This window comes from Camellia sinensis, chromosome 12, assembly GCF_055761805.1.
Source record: "Camellia sinensis isolate YWXY chromosome 12, ASM5576180v1, whole genome shotgun sequence".
Taxonomy (NCBI): domain Eukaryota; kingdom Viridiplantae; phylum Streptophyta; class Magnoliopsida; order Ericales; family Theaceae; genus Camellia; species Camellia sinensis.
This window is the reverse complement of record NC_138972.1, coordinates 53,155,475-53,175,344: the sequence shown is the minus strand read 5'-3', so window position 1 is coordinate 53,175,344 and position 19,870 is coordinate 53,155,475. Positions and strand designations below refer to the sequence as shown.

General features: G+C 34.2%; 1 protein-coding gene and 1 long non-coding RNA gene across 6 annotated transcripts; one reads left to right on the top strand and one right to left on the bottom strand.

Annotated features, from left to right (window-relative positions):
• Positions 1–6,680: 6,680 nt before the first annotated feature.
• On the bottom strand, positions 6,681–19,449 carry LOC114274367 (uncharacterized). Of its 5 annotated transcripts, none has more exons than XR_014346363.1 (5): positions 19,152–19,315; positions 18,045–18,846; positions 17,667–17,848; positions 12,292–12,474; positions 7,323–7,748 (listed from the first exon to the last, which is right to left on the bottom strand). It is a non-coding gene; the product is annotated as an uncharacterized LOC114274367 (long non-coding RNA). The 5 variants fall into 5 exon arrangements; XR_014346362.1 differs by lacking the exon at positions 17,667–17,848 and adding an exon at positions 12,566–12,608; XR_014346361.1 differs by lacking the exons at positions 17,667–17,848; positions 18,045–18,846 and adding an exon at positions 6,681–7,241 and having other exon boundaries at positions 7,533–7,748; positions 19,152–19,449.
• Positions 6,913–16,740, top strand: LOC114317061 (uncharacterized). The gene is made up of 8 exons (XM_028263756.2): positions 6,913–7,977; positions 11,769–11,901; positions 12,246–12,461; positions 12,802–12,957; positions 13,090–13,342; positions 14,319–14,719; positions 16,052–16,168; positions 16,267–16,740. The coding sequence occupies exons 1-8, from the start codon at positions 6,974–6,976 to the stop codon at positions 16,600–16,602; spliced, it is 2,616 nt and encodes an 871-aa protein (XP_028119557.2). The 5' UTR covers positions 6,913–6,973; the 3' UTR covers positions 16,603–16,740.
• Positions 19,450–19,870: the final 421 nt, after the last annotated feature.

Here is a 19,870-nt window from a genome sequence, read left to right as displayed (position 1 = left end):
ATAAAGATATGAAAAATATTTTGAAATCAAATTGAACTAGCTGGTACAACCAATTAAACCGTCTGAATATACCCTCTAAACTGTCTAAATTTCAAAAAGATGTTTGTAACACCTCTGGTTGAAAGAGCAGCTTATTTCTATTCAGTCACCAAACCTGCTTGCTTATATAATGTAAAAAAATATTAATTAAGATATTTATTATATTTTATTCCAAACAAACATATATTTAATAATTTTACAAAACTAATTTCACATAAAAATACCTCAATAAAAAAAATGAAATAATAACCACTATGTCACCTTTAACTTTAGTTTATGTTTGCTAAATATATATTATTATAACATTTTCTTTCGAATACTATTTATAATTAATATATTTTACAAAAAAAATAATAATAAATATATTTATGTAATTATATGTATCTTAAAATATAAAACAAATAATTTAAATAAATGTATCTTAATTTTTATATTATTATTAACTAATTTTAATATATTTATAAAATAATTATGACATCACAATTCGATTCTGTTTTGAACTGACAGTTGAACCGGTGATACATCCACCCAATTTCTTTTTTGATTCGTTCACCGGCCTGATTTTTAAAACATTGGGAGTTCATCCCAACTTGTGTTAAGGGCTTAAGTAATGAAAAAAAATTGGAATTTTCTAAAAAGTGAGTTATATTTATTATAAAAAAATTAATGGGTTTCTAAAATAATTCAGCAAAAAAATAAAATAAAATAGAGAGAAAAAAGAAAAAAGAAAAAACACAATCGAGCAGGCCCTTAGTAATTTATTTAGCCATCGAAGCAACTAGAATTCCTTTTTCGTTGCTCTTTTTCATTTTAGAAGTTTCTCACAAATTATATGACCCTTCTAACAATAAGGAGTTAGCATTGAAAATAATCCAAAGTTCAGGGCCATGGTGTAAAAAGATGAAATGTGGCAACAGGGAAGTGAAAAAGCAAATGACAACAACAGTTGGGGCATAGTTGAGAAAATACATTCTTTTTCTAAATTGTTAATTAATGAGAGCAACATAAGTCAATTTGGTATAGCCGCATAAACAAATTCATACGCCGCCTCTTAAATTTCTCATTACGCTCACAATATGCATTGTAAGACTTGTAGAGATCTGTTTGATTAATTAGTAAAATTACTAGTTAGAGAATTAATAATTTATAAAATTACTGTAAGATTAGTTATTTAATTAAATTAATGCGAAACATAATCCCCACTTGTTCATAATTGTTTTGTAATGATTATGTAAATATAAAATCTCAATTATATATTTGCTTTGCATTATTAGTTGTAGATTAAAAAAATTATCAATTTTGTTAGGTGGAATGTATATCAAAATCTAATCTGAATAACAAAAATTTCAAATATTAGAGTCACATGAATTAATTATTCTATTTATATGCTATAATATGTCTAATCAACTAGAAGTCATATACATGTTCTAACAAGACATCAATTGCCATATTTGACACGTAGAGCCGATTTATTTGGTGCACCTTTTCACAAGTTAAAAGTTGACAATTAGAAGTAAAAGCTAAAAATACTTATTTTTTAATTTTTAAATGATCAATTTTTTTTCCCTCTAATTTGTAGTAACAAATAGATTGGAAAAGACCATATGAATAAAAAAAATTAAGTTGTACCAAATAACACTATAATCTGTAGGGTTTTACTAATGACTGTCCTAAGAAATGTCGATAAAAATTACTAAATATCAAATATTTACGATCTCAATATACTCTTCATATATTTTAAAACACTTTCACATAATTTAATATATTTTTTATACTTTATACAATTTTTGCAACACTAACAACATCACTAATGATTGTTTTTGGCATTTTGGTAATTTGAATCTAGCCAGAAATGTGGTCACATGCATAATGAGAGTGCAACAATTCAGAATAAGAACTCAAAGTATGGGAAGATTCAAAAGCAATTCAAAAGAAACTCATATTTATGGGAAGAGATAGAAATTTATGACGGGTTGGTCTAACTTCTAAGCATCCATTGCACTTAAACAAATAAAACAAAAAGAAAGAAGATTTTGTACACTGTCATACAGAGAAATCATTTTGCAATTTGTTTCGATGAACATTGCCACATTCACGTCTAGTGTCATCTATGCATCACCAAAACCATATCTCATATATTAATTCAAGTTCAGAATTTATGGGTCCAACCAACTTGTAATGGAGCTTAAATGCCATTAATTATACAGGAAAAAAATACAAAAATTTCAATTAGCGCCAAGGTTGAAAATCTCAAAGTTCAACTCAACTCATTTGTAGTCTTAAGCAGTCAACAAGCTAAAGCTTTTAGTGAGAAATGAGATGTAAGAATTTTTTTATCAACAAATTCATCTCGTTGGTTTGAGTTGGGCTCATACATCACCAATTTTCATTAGGTTCAATGCCATCCGATTATATATAATTGTTTTATATATTTTGATTATACACATTATATAGACAAATATATTTGAAGATGGGTCTTATTAACATGTACCCCTATGACACATGATAAAAAAAATTAAAAATATTATATATTTTCTATTACACTCACTTTCATGCATAACATACAAACAAACAAAGCATGTGCCCTAAGGTACACGTTAGTAAAATCCTTTTAAGAAATCTAATTTACTATTGAAAAAACCAAAATAATAATAATAATAATAATAAATAAAGAGTTTATGCGGTATTTCAAATTGAGCCTTGTTTAGAGGTGTGTACATTAATCAGCCATGGCAATAATTTCAAAGAAATAATAATAATAATAATAATAAATTAAAATTTTTATTAAATTCACACCTTAATTGATTGTATTCACAACTTTTTCTATCACGCGTGAGCCTCAACCTAACTCCATCAGTAACATTTGTGATTCACAATGCCACTGAAAGAATAGTGGTTTTATTCGGTGTTCTTTCGTATAAATTGAAAATTGATAATTAAAAATTAAAAATTTAAAAATAATTAGTTTTTTTTTTCTTTTATATATTTAATTTTTTTTTATCTAATAAGTTTATGCAGAAATCACGCTAAATAATGTAGTATAGATTCTCAAATTAAATAAATAAAATTATATAACTCATATTAGCTGCACCAAACAATCCCAGTGGACTTGTTTGAAAGCTGATTAATAGAAAGTACAAGTCAAATATATTATTTTTTTAACTTTTAAATAATCAATTTTTTTCAATATCTTTAAATTATTTCTGCCTAATAAACTTAAGCAAAAATTACACCAAACAATTTAATACAAATTTTAAAAAAATCAAAGGACAAAAATTAAGCAGTTCATACATCTGCACTAAATAGCGAAGTCGTGTTGGTGTTGTGCCTAAGAACATTGTGTTGTAAAGCCCATTGGGGCATGTCCCAAACCCATTTCGATGATCAAAATAATTTATATTATGAGATTCATCGAGTAGATTATTCACTAAAAAAATCAAATTTATTCAACATTTATAACCCTATAATAAGATCACATTTATCTTTTAAAAAAATAATAATAATAAACTATCAACATGATTTTGACAGTTTTTTAGAAAACAATTAAGAGTTAATTATGGGATTACATATACATAATTAATCTTATTTTTTATAAATAATATATTTGACCAACTCTATAATTAAACAATTTAAATTGTCAAAATAAGTTGGGAACAAATCGCATGAGTCCTGTCATGTCCACCAAACAGGCCCCCTAGTGCATCAAGAATGATTCAAGTGGAAGTAAATAAAAGTCAATGGGGGAGCATTAATAAAATTGATATTTCAAACTTTTAGAATACATTATTATACACCTTTCTAAAAGACTAAAAGAAAGGTGGCCAAACATGAATATTTCAAAGTACGTATTGACCACATAGGAAAACAACTCCATCAAATTCTCGGATTCACATAATAACTTAAATTAGTAAAACTGTGACATGGTTTCATAAATAACAAATATAATATAAAGCTAAATATAATTTGTCAGGAAAATTAGAATTATATTCATTCTTATTTTGTTTATACAAAAATAAAAATAAAAATTGTTATTTTGAGAACTACTTTTAATATTGCCTAAGATTTTCTAGTAAATTGTCAAAACAAATATATTTAAATATTATTATAACGCTATGTTGACCAAATTTGAATACTAAATTCTAAATATCATCTGATATATCACTATATATTGGTATAAAACATAAAAAGCCAACCCATTAATCTAACGACTCTAGTAACTCATTGAATGATTTCTAAAATTTAGTCACCGTAACATTATTAATTTATATAATATATTTGTGAAATAATTTGGGAATAACATCTGTCTAGTTTAGTCTTTTAAAACTAACTTGGATTTTTTTTTGTTTTACATATTTTGTTACCTTTAAAAAGAAATTAAAAAAAATTCTTATTTTAATTATTTTTTGAATGCACTTAATCAATATGCAGTTAAAAAAAAATTATTTTTAAGGAAATATATAACAAATTCACTAAATATGAAAGAAAAAATTAAAAAAAGACAAAAAAAAATCTGAAAAAAAAATGTAAAAAATATGATTAAAATATTAAAAAAATTACCAAAGATAAAAAAATATATATATGAAAAAATAAAAATTCAAAAATAGTTTTAGAGTTTTGTTTTTTGTCGATGTTATTGGAATTATAATGCTTATAAATAAATAAATAAATAAATAAATAACATAAAAAATGAATATCTCCGTAATTTTTTTGAAATTTTATAAATTTTTTGATACACAAATTAGTCACAAAAATGACCAAAGAGTCCTTTAAAGAAAAGGGAAATTTCACATTAGTAGGGTGTAGAAAAAATAATTAAAAATTAATAAAAAAAATTATAAATATTAATAATTAAATTTATAAATTTTTTCATGAATTTATATTTTTTTCATTGGGGATGTAATAACCCCACGTAGGGGTGCTATCCTGCATATAGGCACATAAGTAAAATAAAATGATCAAATATTACTTTTTATCTCCTAATAAAGTTTTTTTTTAATAGGGTTACAGACGTCAACTATATTTGGATACACCTGCCGAGTATGAAATAAATAAATAAAAGGATTAAAAAAATAAAAAATAAATAAAAAGAAACGAAAAAAAAGTCAAAACATTTGTCTGGACGGCGAAGCTTTTAGATTGGATTCTCACTGAGCCACCCTCACCACCATTTATGACTTTTAAAAAAACAAAAAAATGAGATTGTGGTATGTGGCATTTCATTACTCTCTCTCTCTCTCTCTTACGGAACATTTTAAAATTTGAAAGATTCAAAGTCAATTGTATTGGTGGAATACCTACAAGACCCTCCATTTGGATTTAAATGTTTCATTTTACAATAGAACCCCTTATACTTGGGTAGATGTAATTTGTTACCCAAATTTATTTTTTTTTTTTCAATTGACCCCCTGAGATCACTAGATTCTTGATCGAGTTTATTTTGAATTTCTTGTAGAAATTGCTTCCACTCCAAATTTACTTCAATGAAAGGCAGGATTGGAAAATTCTGTCAATTCTAAATCTTTCCTTATTATTAGAGAAAATCGAAGGGTTTATTTTTTATAATTTAAAAGGTGAGTAAAAAAAGTGAAACTTCTTCTCAGCCACGGGAATAGGGAAATGGAAGTAAGTCATGGACTTTGCCAAACACTGTTCAATGCATTGTGCTAAACGCTATACAACTCTCCATTTATTAGGTTAGAAGTAAGTCTTGAACTATTTGTAACTAATGTAGGGTGGGGTTGGATAGAGCTTATGATTACTAGTAAATGTTTTATTGTGTTTTCATTTTCTTCATTTTTTTTTTAATTTTTGTCTTGTGTTTTCATTTTTGTTTTTAATTTTTGTCTTGTGTTTTCAAAAACAAATAATTAAAATTTCAAAAACACCCATCTTTTGCAAAAACAACTTCTAAATTTTGCAAAACAAATTTTTGATGTAAAAAAGTGAGTTATTCTAAAAAATAAGTTTTGAAAATAGTTCACCAAACTAGTTTTCTGAATTGTTGATAAATTAAAATAGGAAAGAAAAAAAAAAGTATTTAGATATCGAAGCAACTAAAATTCCTTTTTCCTTGCTTTTTTTTCTTGTCAAAAGTTTAACAAAAAACTAGAGGGCAAATTGCACTCGTAGTGCTTATAATTTATCTCTTATATCAATTTAATCCTTATAATAACTGAAATCAAATGAAATATTTTGCCCTTGATTTTTGTTCGCTTTCTTCATGAATGTTATCAATTAGATTAAATTGAAGTAATTTGAAAAACTAAAGAGAGAAATTGACACAATGTAAACTTCAAGCACCAAATCGACAAAAAAAGACAGACTACAGGGGATGTAGGTATAATTTGTTCAACACTGTTGTGTCTTTTCCAACAATAAGGGGTAACATTGAAAATAATCCAAAGTCCAGGGCAATAGTATAAAAACTTAAAATATGGCAAACAAAGAAGTAATAAACAAATGACAAAAACGGTGGGAGCACATACCGATGGTGCGATATGTATCAATTAATATACCAATTAATACTATGTCATTATTATTGACCTCACTTATTATACAAATTATAAATACTCAAAATATCTAAAAGTAAGTCACGTCATTTATTAATATACTACTTAATATATTGATTAGTACGTCTAGTATTATTCATAAAGTACACTCCATTTCATAAATGTTAATTAATGAGGGCAACTAGGTCAATTTAGTACAGCTGCTTAAACAAATTCATTGTTCCAAGTTTCAAATCAATCTTTCAAAACCATCTCTATCACCAGTGTAGATAACAACACGCATTTTCATGCAAGAAGTTTCTTATCTTTTCTTTTCCCCACATTCCACCTTCAATATATATATACACTTTTTCAATGAAAAATTATTGATATATGAACCTATATATATATACCCATGACTCCATGAGCTCTCTCTTGTATCCAAAATGGAAACTCTCAAAATCACAAAAAAGCACCACAAACATCTCAACAACCCCTTCCCTTCAAATCCAAAATCTCTCCCTTGTATTCAAGGAACTCTATCTTTCAATCCCCAAACACTCCCTTCACATCAAATCTTTTGCATTGGGAAGAATTTTCAGTTGACTTGGCAATCCAAGAATGGTGGGTCTCTCTCAATTTCTCATCAATCTCAGCCCAACAGACCCATATGGTCTACCATCCCTGGACAAGCCTTTGTCTCTGCAGCATTGGCTGAAACAGAGGTTGAAGAAAGCAGGGGATCATTTGTCATAACAGACAAAGATGTTCATTTGGTATGTAATCATCAAACTATTGAAGATATAAAGGTGATTAATCAATCTGATCATAGCCTAGAGGGAGAAGACAATGATTTGTCATCTGGGTATGACAAAAAAAAAAATCCAAATGATACCCAATTCCCTGTATTGTTAATTACAGGTAGGATTTTCAGTGTTAACAGAGTGAAAAAGAAAATTCGAAATTCTGGAATCTATGAGGAATCAGAGGTTTTGGAAAATGAACCTTTTGTTTCTGCAAGGTATTGGGTTTTCTTTGATCAAAATACCAGTAATCAAATTGGGTTTGAAGTGAAGCTTGGAAAACCCAATTTTGAATCACAACAAAGTATTTCACAAAGAACTTATGGAACTCAACAGGGCTTTTCGCGGAGGCTGAGCCGGTTTAGGAGTCGACTTGGTTGGTCTGGGCATCTTTTAAAGCGAACAGCTGTTGTAGCAGCTGCATCAACAAATCAAGAAAATGTGATGATGAATGGTGTTGAATGCATGGAATTCAACAGGGTCTGTCTTACGTATTCAAGCGAAAAAAATGAGAGATTTTATGGTTTTGGAGAGCAGTTTTCTCACATGGATTTCAAAGGAAAAAGGGTACCTATTTTTGTTCAAGAGCAGGGGATTGGAAGAGGAGATCAACCAATAACCTTTGCTGCTAACTTGGTTAGCTACAGGTAAGACTAAATTCTAGTCTTTGAATCACTAGCATTTAATTATTAATCACTAGTGTTAATGTACACTAAACCTAACCCACTAACCTAACCCACTACATCCACCCCACTAAACCTAACACACTTACCATCTCCACTACCACCCACCACCTCCACTACCATCCACTACCACCACTCACTTACCTCACACCTCTCCTATATAATAGCTTGTAACATACAAATCAATACATACAACAATCTTGTAACAATATCAATCAATATATACATGTCAATCATCTCTCTCTATCAATTTATCTTTCATGGTATCAGAGCTATAGGTTAAAGATCTTGGTGTTTTTCGCCTTCCGGCGGGCGGCAACTTTGCCTTGACCGCCCGCCGGACCTCAACCAATTTGAGACCTCCGTCAACTCGCAAGACCTCTCTCACACTTTCTCTCTCTACTTTACAGTGATAACTGCGCGTCCCCATCCTCAGTTACAGCCACATGTTACCCATGCTGGACCTAACCCACCAACTAGCTCTCCGTGGCATCACCATCACCATTCTGGTGACACCAAAGAACCTCCCAATCCTGCACCCTCTCCTCTCAACCCACCACCCATCTTCAATCCAGACCCTGGTCCTTCCCTTCCCATCGCACCCGTCTCTCCCCTCTGGCGTCGAGAACATCACGGACATCGGCAACGCAGGCAACTTACCCATGATCAACGCCCTCGGCCAGCTTCACGATCCAATAATCCACTGGTTCAACTCCCACCCATCACCCCCTGTGGCTATCCTCTCTACTTTCTTCCTTGGTTGGACCCTCCCCCTTGCCCGCCAACTTGCTCCATCCTATCATCGGACGACTCACGCCGACGACTCTCTTCATTCCTCTCCTGACTCACGCTGTGATATCTCGACACGGCTCGAACCCCAGCGTCAGCTCCAGCTCAATCTTGCCGTCACCAGACGACTCATTCGTCTTCAGTATCGCCTCATCCGGCTCCGCAGTATCCAAGCTCTCCTCTACCTCCCGGCTCTCACCGTCCACATTCGCCGCCGCCGCCGCGGCTGCTTGAGACAGGTGACTCAGCGACGACTCGTGACTCGTCGACCGATCCAACACACACCCATGCACACTCTTCCACGGATCTCTCCAGTGTAAACAAAACAAAACAAAAAAAAAAAAAAAAAAAAAAAAGCTTGCGATACATACACACGGGACAGAAAAGAGGAGACACCCAGCATCATCAACCCCGTTCAGTACGTCCTCCTCCGGCAACCTGGCCAATCATGGCCATCTCTCTCTCTCTCTCTCTAGACCCATGCACACAACACACCCAGCACAAACACACATAGACACACGGGTTAGAGGGGGAGACAACACACACCCTCACACGGCACTCTCTCTCTCTTTAGCCGAGACCAAAATCTTTCTCTCTCCATGGCCCCATTATCATAATCGGCACTGATGCTTCACTCAACATAATTTTATTTTAATATATATCTATGTATATGTTTATTATATTTTCTTCCACTATGTCCACTTTTACATAAACTTATATCTCTTTTTCTTTTTCTTCTGAAGCCAACACCATGACAGTGTCCCCTTTATATTAACATCTTTCACATCCCACCATGTCCTCTTTTTATTTTTAAAACCTATCTTCCCTTCTGCATCCCACTCTTTCTTTTGTCAGACTCCACACCCCCACAATATGCTGTCGCCAGAACCCACTATTCATCCCACTAGGAATATATAGAATATATATATCTTAAAAAAAAAAAAAAAAAAAAAAAAAAAAAAAAAAAACAATTTACAAATTTGCACAACACCCATATTTTATTCATCTCCAGGATCAACCCCGTTCACAATTTTACACAACAAAAAAAAAAAAAAAAAAAAAAAAACCACAAAACAAAACAACAAACCACCACATCCACAGGCGGGATTTTTCTTCTCTACTCTGCCGCCGGTCTCTTCTTCTTGCCTCCGTCCTGGGCGGCCCTTGACGGTGTTGCCTCAGTGCTTCCTCGTCCACCGAGCACGTTCACTCCCCCATACTCCACTGCAGCATCTGGTGGCCCTCCAAATCGGAACATCACGGTGGCCTTCCGCTTCAGCTCCTTGTTTTCTGCCCTTAGCACGCTTATCTCTGCTCGCGCATCCTTATACATGCGTTGGAGCAGAGCCAGCTGGGAGTTTAATTGCTGCACCTCATTTGTCCTACTCTGCAGCCGGTGCGACAAGTTTGTGACCGCCGTCATGGACTCCACACATGCCCTCAAAGTATACTGATTCGCCTCCACATCCGACTGCACTGCCATTCTTTGCTCCACCGACCGCATCGGAAAGTTCAACGGAGCAAACACAGAGGTGTTTGGTTGCGATTCACTGGCCACCGCACCAGTTCTCTCTCCTGTGGACTCGTTGAGGTCGGGAAAGAGGGTAAGCAGCCCGCGGGAAGACGAAGCCATTTTTTCTGGGCAACAGAGTGTTATAGAGAGTGTTCCAGAGTATCTTCTCAGCAAAACCTTCTCAGCAAAACGAAGAGTTTTTCAGAGAATTTTCGCCAATTGCTTGTCTTCGCCTCTGCCTCAGCTCTGTCTTGGTTAAATAGCCGAGGCAGCCACGCGCATCGCGCGCCTCTTCTCGCCGACAAACTGGCACGCCTTTTCATGGCACGCCTTTTGATGCATTCGGGCACGCCTTTTGATGGCACGCCTTTTGAGGGTGCGGGCACACCTTTTGAGGGCACGACTTTTGAGGGCTCGATATCTACATCCATGTATATTTTTTGGGCAGCCTATATACACACTCATACAGTGTCTTCTACACCGGTCAGCTTTATCAATCCCTTTGTTTCAACCTCAAATAGGTTTCTATCTTCACACCTATTTGAGTTTGAGGGGGGGTTATACACAGTATCATGTATAAGTCGCTCATGGCGCACTGTGCACCACCACAACCTCTGCTACACTGGTCCGACATGACCCCGTAAACTGTCTTCTACATCGGTCCGACATGACCTCGTAAACTGTCTTCTACAACGGTCCGACATGACCCCGTAAACTGTCCTGCTACAACGGTCCGACATGACCCCGTAAACTGTCTTCTACATCGGTCTGACACGACCACACAGTGTCTGCTACATCGGTCCGACATGACCCCGTAAACTGTCTTCTACAACGGTCCAACATGACCCCGTAAACTGTCCTGCTACAACGGTCCGACATGACCCCGTAAACTGTCTTCTACATCGGTCTGACACGACCACACAGTGTCTGCTACAACGGTCCGACATGACCCCGTAAACTGTCTGCTACAACGGTCCGACATGACCCCGTAAACTGTCTGCTACAACGGTCCGACATGACCCCGTAAACTGTCTGCTACAACGGTCCGACACGACCATACCGTGTCTCCTATCCTGTTTTGTTTTTTATTTATCAGTTTACTTTTCTGTTTTGTTACTCTCTTCAAACTCAAGTTGGTTAGTTCCTATCCTCCTTGAGTTTGAGGGGGGCTGTTAATGTACACTAAACCTAACCCACTAACCTAACCCACTACATCCACCCCACTAAACCTAACACACTTACCATCTCCACTACCACCCACCACCTCCACTACCATCCACTACCACCACTCACTTACCTCACACCTCTCCTATATAATAGCTTGTAACATACAAATCAATACATACAACAATCTTGTAACAATATCAATCAATATATACATATCAATCATCTCTCTCTATCAATTTATCTTTCAACTAGGATTGTTGTACTTAGAAAAAGTTATCTAATGCAGGGCTGGCGGAGATTGGAGTACAACCTACGCTCCTTCACCTTTCTATATAACATCGAAAATGAAATCTCTGTACCTTGAAGGATACAAGTATTCAGTTTTCGATCTAACAAAACATGACAGAGTTCAGATACAGGTAACACTTGGATGTTTATACTTTGTTTTTCTACCACTTTGGAGTTAAATCAGCTGATGAAAATTCAGCACCGAATTTTCAAATGATTATAACGAAAAGCAAACCAATACATGATTAAAAAATTAGACTCATTTAAAAAAGAGGACATTTTACGAAAAGGAAAAATGGGTAGGTGAAATCTAACTTTTTGACCGCCCTTAACAATGGAGGCGAGCCCACACAGCACACGGTATGGCCCCACTCTATTGTGAGAGGCAGTGAAAAAGGTTAATGTCTGTAATATTTTCCCATTTAAATTGCATAGTAGCAGTTTCTCATTTTCATTGGTTTGGGTATGTTTGCAGATGCATGGAGATTCTATTCAAGGTAGGATATTGCATGGGAATTCACCTTTGGAGTTTATTGAACAATTCACCGAAGTCATCGGAAGACCACCAGAGCTTCCTGAGTGGATTATATCTGGTGCCGTGGTTGGAATGCAGGGCGGCACAGATCTTGTACGAGATGTTTGGGACAAACTACAGACCTACGATGTCCCCATTTCAGCATTCTGGTTACAGGTAATGCATGTACCTACGTGAAAATATATGAAATAACACTATCAATGACATGCAAATTCTTTTTCTCTATTTTATGTACTGATTCAGAAAAAAGTTTAGAAAACCTTTATACTGCCTATTTTAAGCCATATAAGTCTCAACTTCCTCCTAGGGGGAAAAAAAATGTAAAATAAATTCAGGAACCTGATTTGTTTCCATATCAAAACTAATGTCGAAATTTCTATTAAAAGAAAAAATCTGCCTATGAAAATAACCATTAACCATATATACATAAAGGACAAAACATTAAAATTAAAGCAATAAGCATAATGCCTCACTCTATTGTAATTGTTATATGCAGGACTGGGTGGGTCAGAGGAACACAGTAATTGGATCACAGCTTTGGTGGAATTGGGAAGTAGATACAACGAGGTATTTTGGGTGGCAGCAACTAATTAGACATCTTAGTGCTCAGCATATTAAAGTGATGACATACTGCAACCCTTGCCTAGCTCTGGTGCTTACCTTCAACCCTACTAATGCTCTTCTAATTTTTTTTTCTCGAAATTGTTTTATTTGAGAACATACTGGTCGGCATATGATAAACACGTTGATTGTTAATTTCTGACATGTACATTTGCTATGTTAGATGGATGAGAAGCCAAACAGAAGGAGAAACCTCTATGAGGAGGCAAAGGAGTTGGATATCTTAGTCAAAGACAAGAACGGTGAACCATACATGGTTCCCAATACAGCTTTTGATGTGGGAATGTTGGATTTGACACACCCACACACAGCAGGTTGGTTCAAGCAAATTTTACAGGAAATGGTGGATGATGGTGTCAGAGGATGGATGGCTGATTTTGGTGAAGGCCTTCCTGTGGATGCCACCCTTTATTCAGGTTTGACATTCAGACTTCTTTTTTGAACTAGCAAGAATTCTACCAACATATGCCATATCTATGTTTGCTTGCAAGATAAAAATACAGGATTAATGGCCCAATAGGGCTTGCATAATCCCATGCTGGTTGAGAAAAAAGGGTCCAAACTAGTGATCCTGCACTTTGTGTGGGAACTAATACCAATCCAGTGGTATTAGTCACGCTGCAATAAGGCCTGGCATTAGATTATCTCTAGCATACCATCCAATGGTCAGAAATAATTGGTCCCACTTTATCCAACCCTAATCAAACATAGTAAAAGAAATCCTATCAAAAAAATTGAGTCTGATAGTATGTATAATCCAGTCAATTATCCCAAGGGATTACTAATTCCCTTTAATCCAATCCCGCAAACAAATATAGCATGTAAGATCACATCCAGACTTGCATGATGCATGTAGTAGAACAATACAACCTGCTTGAATTGTACCCATTTCCTACTTTCTCTATAAAGGAAATTTGTATAGAAGAATGAAATCATCCAAGAAGTCTTAATGTGCGAGGCTTCTAATTACTGAAAAGCAAAATATTGTCATTCCGCTACGAGCTGCTCATAGCTTGAGGCATCATGACTTTATTTTGTAATGTTTCCAAGACTCAAACATCAACATCTATCAAACTAGTTACGCAGTTATAGTGCTTGGTTTTATGTAACTTTGAACTTCACATGGATGTCAAAGTTATCAAACTCATTCTTCAAACTTGAACGAAGCTATAATGAGAAAGAGTACAGCAGCATAAAGAAAAGAGTTATTTCAGATCTTAAAGAAATAAAATTCTCTTTAACTTATCTTTCATTATTCACTACCCCAAGCAAACAAGAAGGACAATAAACATGCATGCGCATGCACACACACAGATGCAGAGTTCTTTTACTATTTCTCTAAACAATTGTACATGTAACAAAACTAATCAGGATGATTCACTCCCCCTTTAGGTGAAGATCCCATCTCAGCCCATAACAGATACCCAGAATTATGGGCCAAAATAAACCGGGAATTTGTGGAAGAATGGAAAAGTAACCGTTCGGGTGAAGAGAGGGAAGACCCAGAAGAGGCCTTGGTTTTCTTCATGAGGGCTGGTTTCAGGGATAGCCCCAAATGGGGAATGCTATTCTGGGAAGGCGACCAAATGGTGAGTTGGCAGGCTAATGATGGGATAAAGAGTTCTGTTGTTGGCTTGTTGAGCAGCGGTATTTCAGGGTATGCTTTCAATCACAGCGATATCGGAGGCTACTGTGCTGTAAACTTACCTTTTTTCAAGTATCAAAGAAGTGAGGAATTGCTTCTGCGATGGATGGAACTTAATGCATTTACAACTGTCTTCCGCACCCATGAGGTATGTCAAAAAGCTTCCACATGGGTTAAAAAAGCATGTAAAATCCATAAGTCATCATCATTATCACCCCTAGCAATTAACAATTTTAGCTGCTTTGACATTGGAAACAACGGGCAGAGAAATGCCTTAACATAAAAAGATCATGCCTAGTGCACAAAACTCCTGCTTATAGTAGGGTATGGGAAAGAGAGTAGGTAGATAGGTTGATTCTAGTGACTCAAGTCTGCACCATGGTGTTGGAGGCAGATAGCACTTGCTATTGCTCCAGGTCACAACCTCTAGAATGTCTTCTAATATACAACCATAATTTTTAATGGTCTATCTTTTATTTTATATTACATGGACATGTCTAGCATGTAAGTATGTGTCTAAGATTATGAGTTTTTTAATACCCTATCCCAACAACACCAGGATGGGTCTGAATATCTAAATCTATATTCCTAGGGTAAAAAGGTGTTTTATAAAACATAGTGTTCAAAATAAGCATTTCACTCATTTTGAAGCAACTATGTAAGGAAGGAACATAGTGAGAGAGTTTGACGTACAATTATGTAGTAATTTCAACTACCAGAAATGCTTGCTAGTTACACCTTACCAGAAAGGTTAGAAATATATCCTATACCCATTCGCATGCTATTTATCTAACAATAGAACTTCTCACAGCTAGAAGAGTCCATGTAACATACTTTATATGTCATATTGGGGACAAAAAGAAACATAAAATGCACCTTTACAGATAGAATTTTGAATCTCCACAACTATCACTTCTTACGCTATCTCAAACACCAAAACACTCTGAATTTCTTCTAGAATTAGTTGTGATTATCTGCAAAAGGTTTTTTTTTTTTTTTTTCCCTTTCTGTGAAGCCTGATATAAAGGCTTCATCATGGAAACTTATTCTTACACGAAATTCTTTAAGAAAAAACCATGACTTGCATTATTGCACTTTCCCTGATGCATGTCACGAGTTGCATTTTGAAGCTAGCCTTAAAATTCATAAATAGATATTGATGTTACATGGACTCTTCTAAATGTATGAACTACTAGTGTTAGACACTTAACATTAGGGTGAGGATATGAAATAATGTGTTTGACGTGTGTAGTCGGACAATAAGCCAACAAGCATTTTTAGTAATTCGAATTTTCCATAAAACCATGCATTAACCTCCCATATTATGCATGAAATTCTCTAACACCTTGTGAACACCATTTTAACCTAGAAAATAAAATAAATATATTAACCCATGATTTCAATTTGAAATGCCATCCTTGAAGAGACCATCCTGTTTGATTCTACAAGTTTCTGATGTTTAATAACATTTTCCTATCAGGGAAATAAACCAGCCAGCAACAGCCAGTTTTACTCAAACCACAAGACTTTATCACATTTTGCACGGCTTGCAAAAGTGTATAAAGCTTGGAAGTTTTACAGGATCCAACTTGTTAAGGTGAGACAGAATTTCGTAGACAGTCTTTGCATAAATTATTGAATAACGTTGCGGTTGCACTGATGTATCTAAGACCATGTGTTTGTTTCTTAAAACAGGAAGCTTCTCAGAAAGGCTTGCCTGTTTGTCGCCACCTATTCCTTCATTACCCAGATGATGAACATGTGCATAGCTTGAGTTATGAGCAATTTTTGGTTGGTGACGAGATATTAGTTGTGCCTGTTCTTGACAAAGGAAAAAAGAATGTGAAGGTGTATTTTCCTGTAGGAGAAAGTTGTTCTTGGAAACATATTTGGACCGGAAATCTATACACGAAACAAGGTTCTGAAGCTTGGGTAGAAGCTCCAATTGGCTATCCTGCCATTTTTGTCAAGGCTGACTCAGTCATTGGAGAGACCTTTCTAAAAAACCTAAGAGAATATGATATTTTGTAAAGATTAGCGACCTTGAAAAGTGTTTCTCATCCATCTCAAAGCAACATTTTTTTTTACTAACTACTAGGATAATCAATTCTTTTTGTTGATAACAGAATATGTTCATTGAAATATAATCCATTCAATGTTATTATTTCAGTTTTGGGGGTAAACTGACACCTCAGTATGCTTATATAAAACTTTTAGATCCTACACATGGGCTTTCATTTTCCAACACTAAATAGTTTTACAACTACAATAAACTTAAACAAATGAGGAAAATGGTTGTGACCACACTAAACTTCAAGTAACATGCATAAAATCTAAGGAGTCATATTGTGAATTCTTTTCACATACTCTTTACCTTGCACTAGATTAATATTCTTATCATATGGTTACTTTTATTTTTGTAACAGTCAAAGAACCATTAAGAGAACAGCAACACTTGTTTTCAGGATCTAAAGAAATACCTACTCCATGCAAAAGCAAAGAATGTTCTAGCATGCACTTCTGTTCTGATAACAATTAATTGGTATCTACAGTGATTACATCCTCCCATCATCATGTTGAAATGTTATGACACCAAAATTTTATGTCTACATATGGGTAACTTTGCTGTGTTACATCTTCCAGGATAAGAATAAAAGCATGCAGGAAAATCCTTCAGTTGAAGCATAAAATATACGATTTTAACACTTTATATGGAACTGATAGCCAATGGAATTGCTGAAATGCTAGTAAAAGGTAGGGATTTCCGCAAAAACTTCAGGGAAAATATAAAGAAGGTTAAAAGAGTGAATATGAGTACAAAAATGCATGTTATACATTTGAAGCAAATGAATCTAAAGCAGTAGTCTCGTGAATAATTAGAAAAAATGTCAAATGACTTCAATATTTATAAATAATTGAATATCTGACAGTACAACTCAAGCTAAGTCAGCTGGAGGAAAGACTTAAATAATTTCAGAGACTATACGACCCTCATTTCTACGATAATTCCCATAGTATACTTATCACTTCACAGACTACCCTCATTTGTACGCTAATTCCCATAGTACATTTGTCACTTCATCCGGTAATAATACCTTAATACTCTTTGCCTAGCATATCCAACACTTCCCTAGAATAATTGTTTAGAAAGACTACACTTTGGGTCAATTGATGAGTAGTAAATTCCTCTTTCAAAAGGTTTGTAGGAATCATTGACTCGCACATCAACTGCTAATATGGAATAATTAATAACCATTATTAGCAAATGCGCTAACTCCTGCAAGTAGAGATAATGGGCATCAGAAACTTTTTCCTTAGTCAGTTTCCCAACAAGTTCGATTAAATACATCAGCCCAAACAATTCAAAGCCTGCTTTGAACAAGAGAATATTTCTTGTTATTCATGATCTAGTTTGCATAGCAAATAGGAATTTCCAATGACAACATTGTTAGGAAAATGAGTATGAGTATTACCCCCTTTGGTCATTTTTGTGGCAATTTCATTTCATTGAGTCTGTACTTCATATTCTTTTAGCTTAATTGAGTTCATGAGAAAATTCCCTAGTTGAAGATTCAACATTGAGACTCTGAGCTAAAGTACTGATTCAAAGAAGACAGACTTGATGAGCAAGGTAAATCATGCATTGCATTATCAGAGGATCAAACAATTGGGTAAAATTTTATCCAACTTAGTGCTAAAAGAAATAAGTTCGATAACTGGCTAATGAAACTTAAACCACCATTTCTCTTCATGGCATGTGACCGATTGATTCTTTGCTAATGTCATATTCTTCATTCTGTCAACATAAAGTAAAATAAATGGTTTCCACTCCCATTTCTTAGTATGTTGAAGAGATAAATTTTTCTATGACAAGGGTAGCTTCATCAAAGTATCATACCAACATTCTAATTAACATAGCAGGATGCACCTAATTCAACATAAAAAATGATGCCCCTAAATGTGAATTTGAACCAATAGAAAACCCATTTAGACCTAACACCAATCAATGCGCCTACATCGACAAGATGCTTCTTAATCATAAAATACTTGCGTAAATAGCTATATTAAATAAGAATTGTCTTAATAAATTTCGGCGGAATAATTTAAACGGAGTTCCTCGGAGAATGAACTCCAGGAAGGTAGAGTAGAATTTAATATGATAAAATATGAGATGATAGTCAAAATTAATGAATAAGTTCAATAAAAGTAAAAAAATAAATAAAAAGGTTTCTTCTTTTCATGCTTCCATGACTTGTCAGCAGCACAGATTCCATACTGTGAAGATAAACAACACAGAAAGATTTCAAAGTTATGCTCCTAAATATTGAAGAGAAATCAATTTTTGGGATACTAAATAGTTAGATTCAGCACATCAATTTGATTGGTCAAACAAATTCCAACCACAAATACCCGACTTTCTCACTTGTGGGCATTCAACTGGAAAAAGGCATATGAATATGATTTGGTGCAGTAATGGGTTGTATTTTTCTTTTTTCAATAAATATGAAATTCATGACAGCTAAAACTAGAACAAGCAAATTTGCACAAGAAAGATGGCATTATTGAAGTGGGCATATTACCTTGATGAAGAGTTGAATGCATTTGAGATAAAGAAGAGTGATTGAAATGGGTTTTGGAGAATCATCAAGAGAAGGTGTTAAACATGTAGTGAACTTTGAGTGGGTAGCTTTTAAAATTTCAATTTTTTTAAAAGAGCATGTTGACTTCTCAACTGATTCCGGATACTTTGTAGGATATTCTGTCTAAAACAAATGTTGGCATATCATTTGCCATGCTTTTTGGAGTTGATTTTTAGACGTCATTATCTTTATACAAAAACAATGAGGAAAAGAAATTCACTAGAGGTGGGGTTGGTTCATAAATTTGGTGAGAGATTTGGAAATACAAAAGGAAAAAAGGAGAGTTTATTAGGGAATAAGTTATTTTAGTTTGATTTTTTTAACTATTGTAATTTGGTTAAAAAAATTGTACTTAGGATTATAGTTGGCTTTTTTTTAGTTAATTTGATGATTATGAGAAAAAAAAAATGAAATAATTACGGTTTGATTATAACTTTTTGTCTCATTAGTTATTTTAACATATTTTGTCTTTATTGACTATTTCAGTCTCCAACCCAACTTCCCAAACACTCCCGAAATGTGAACGAAATACAGTTATATTTCACACACTTTTCATATACTTTTTTCCTTTCCCTTTCTCTGTCTAAATTCCTACCAAAATTCATGAACTAAACATAACATTAGTCTATGTTAAGGATCAAAATGAGATAACCCCAAGG

Bases quoted from the DNA above. Each gene is read 5' to 3' on its own strand.
- LOC114317061 (XM_028263756.2), top strand. From the start codon at position 6,974: ATGGAAACTCTCAAAATCACAAAAAAGCACCACAAACATCTCAACAAC. The intron at 14,720-16,051 runs GTATGTCAAAAA...TTTTCCTATCAG, and splicing joins CTGTCTTCCGCACCCATGAG to GGAAATAAACCAGCCAGCAA. The intron at 16,169-16,266 runs GTGAGACAGAAT...TTCTTAAAACAG, and splicing joins ACAGGATCCAACTTGTTAAG to GAAGCTTCTCAGAAAGGCTT.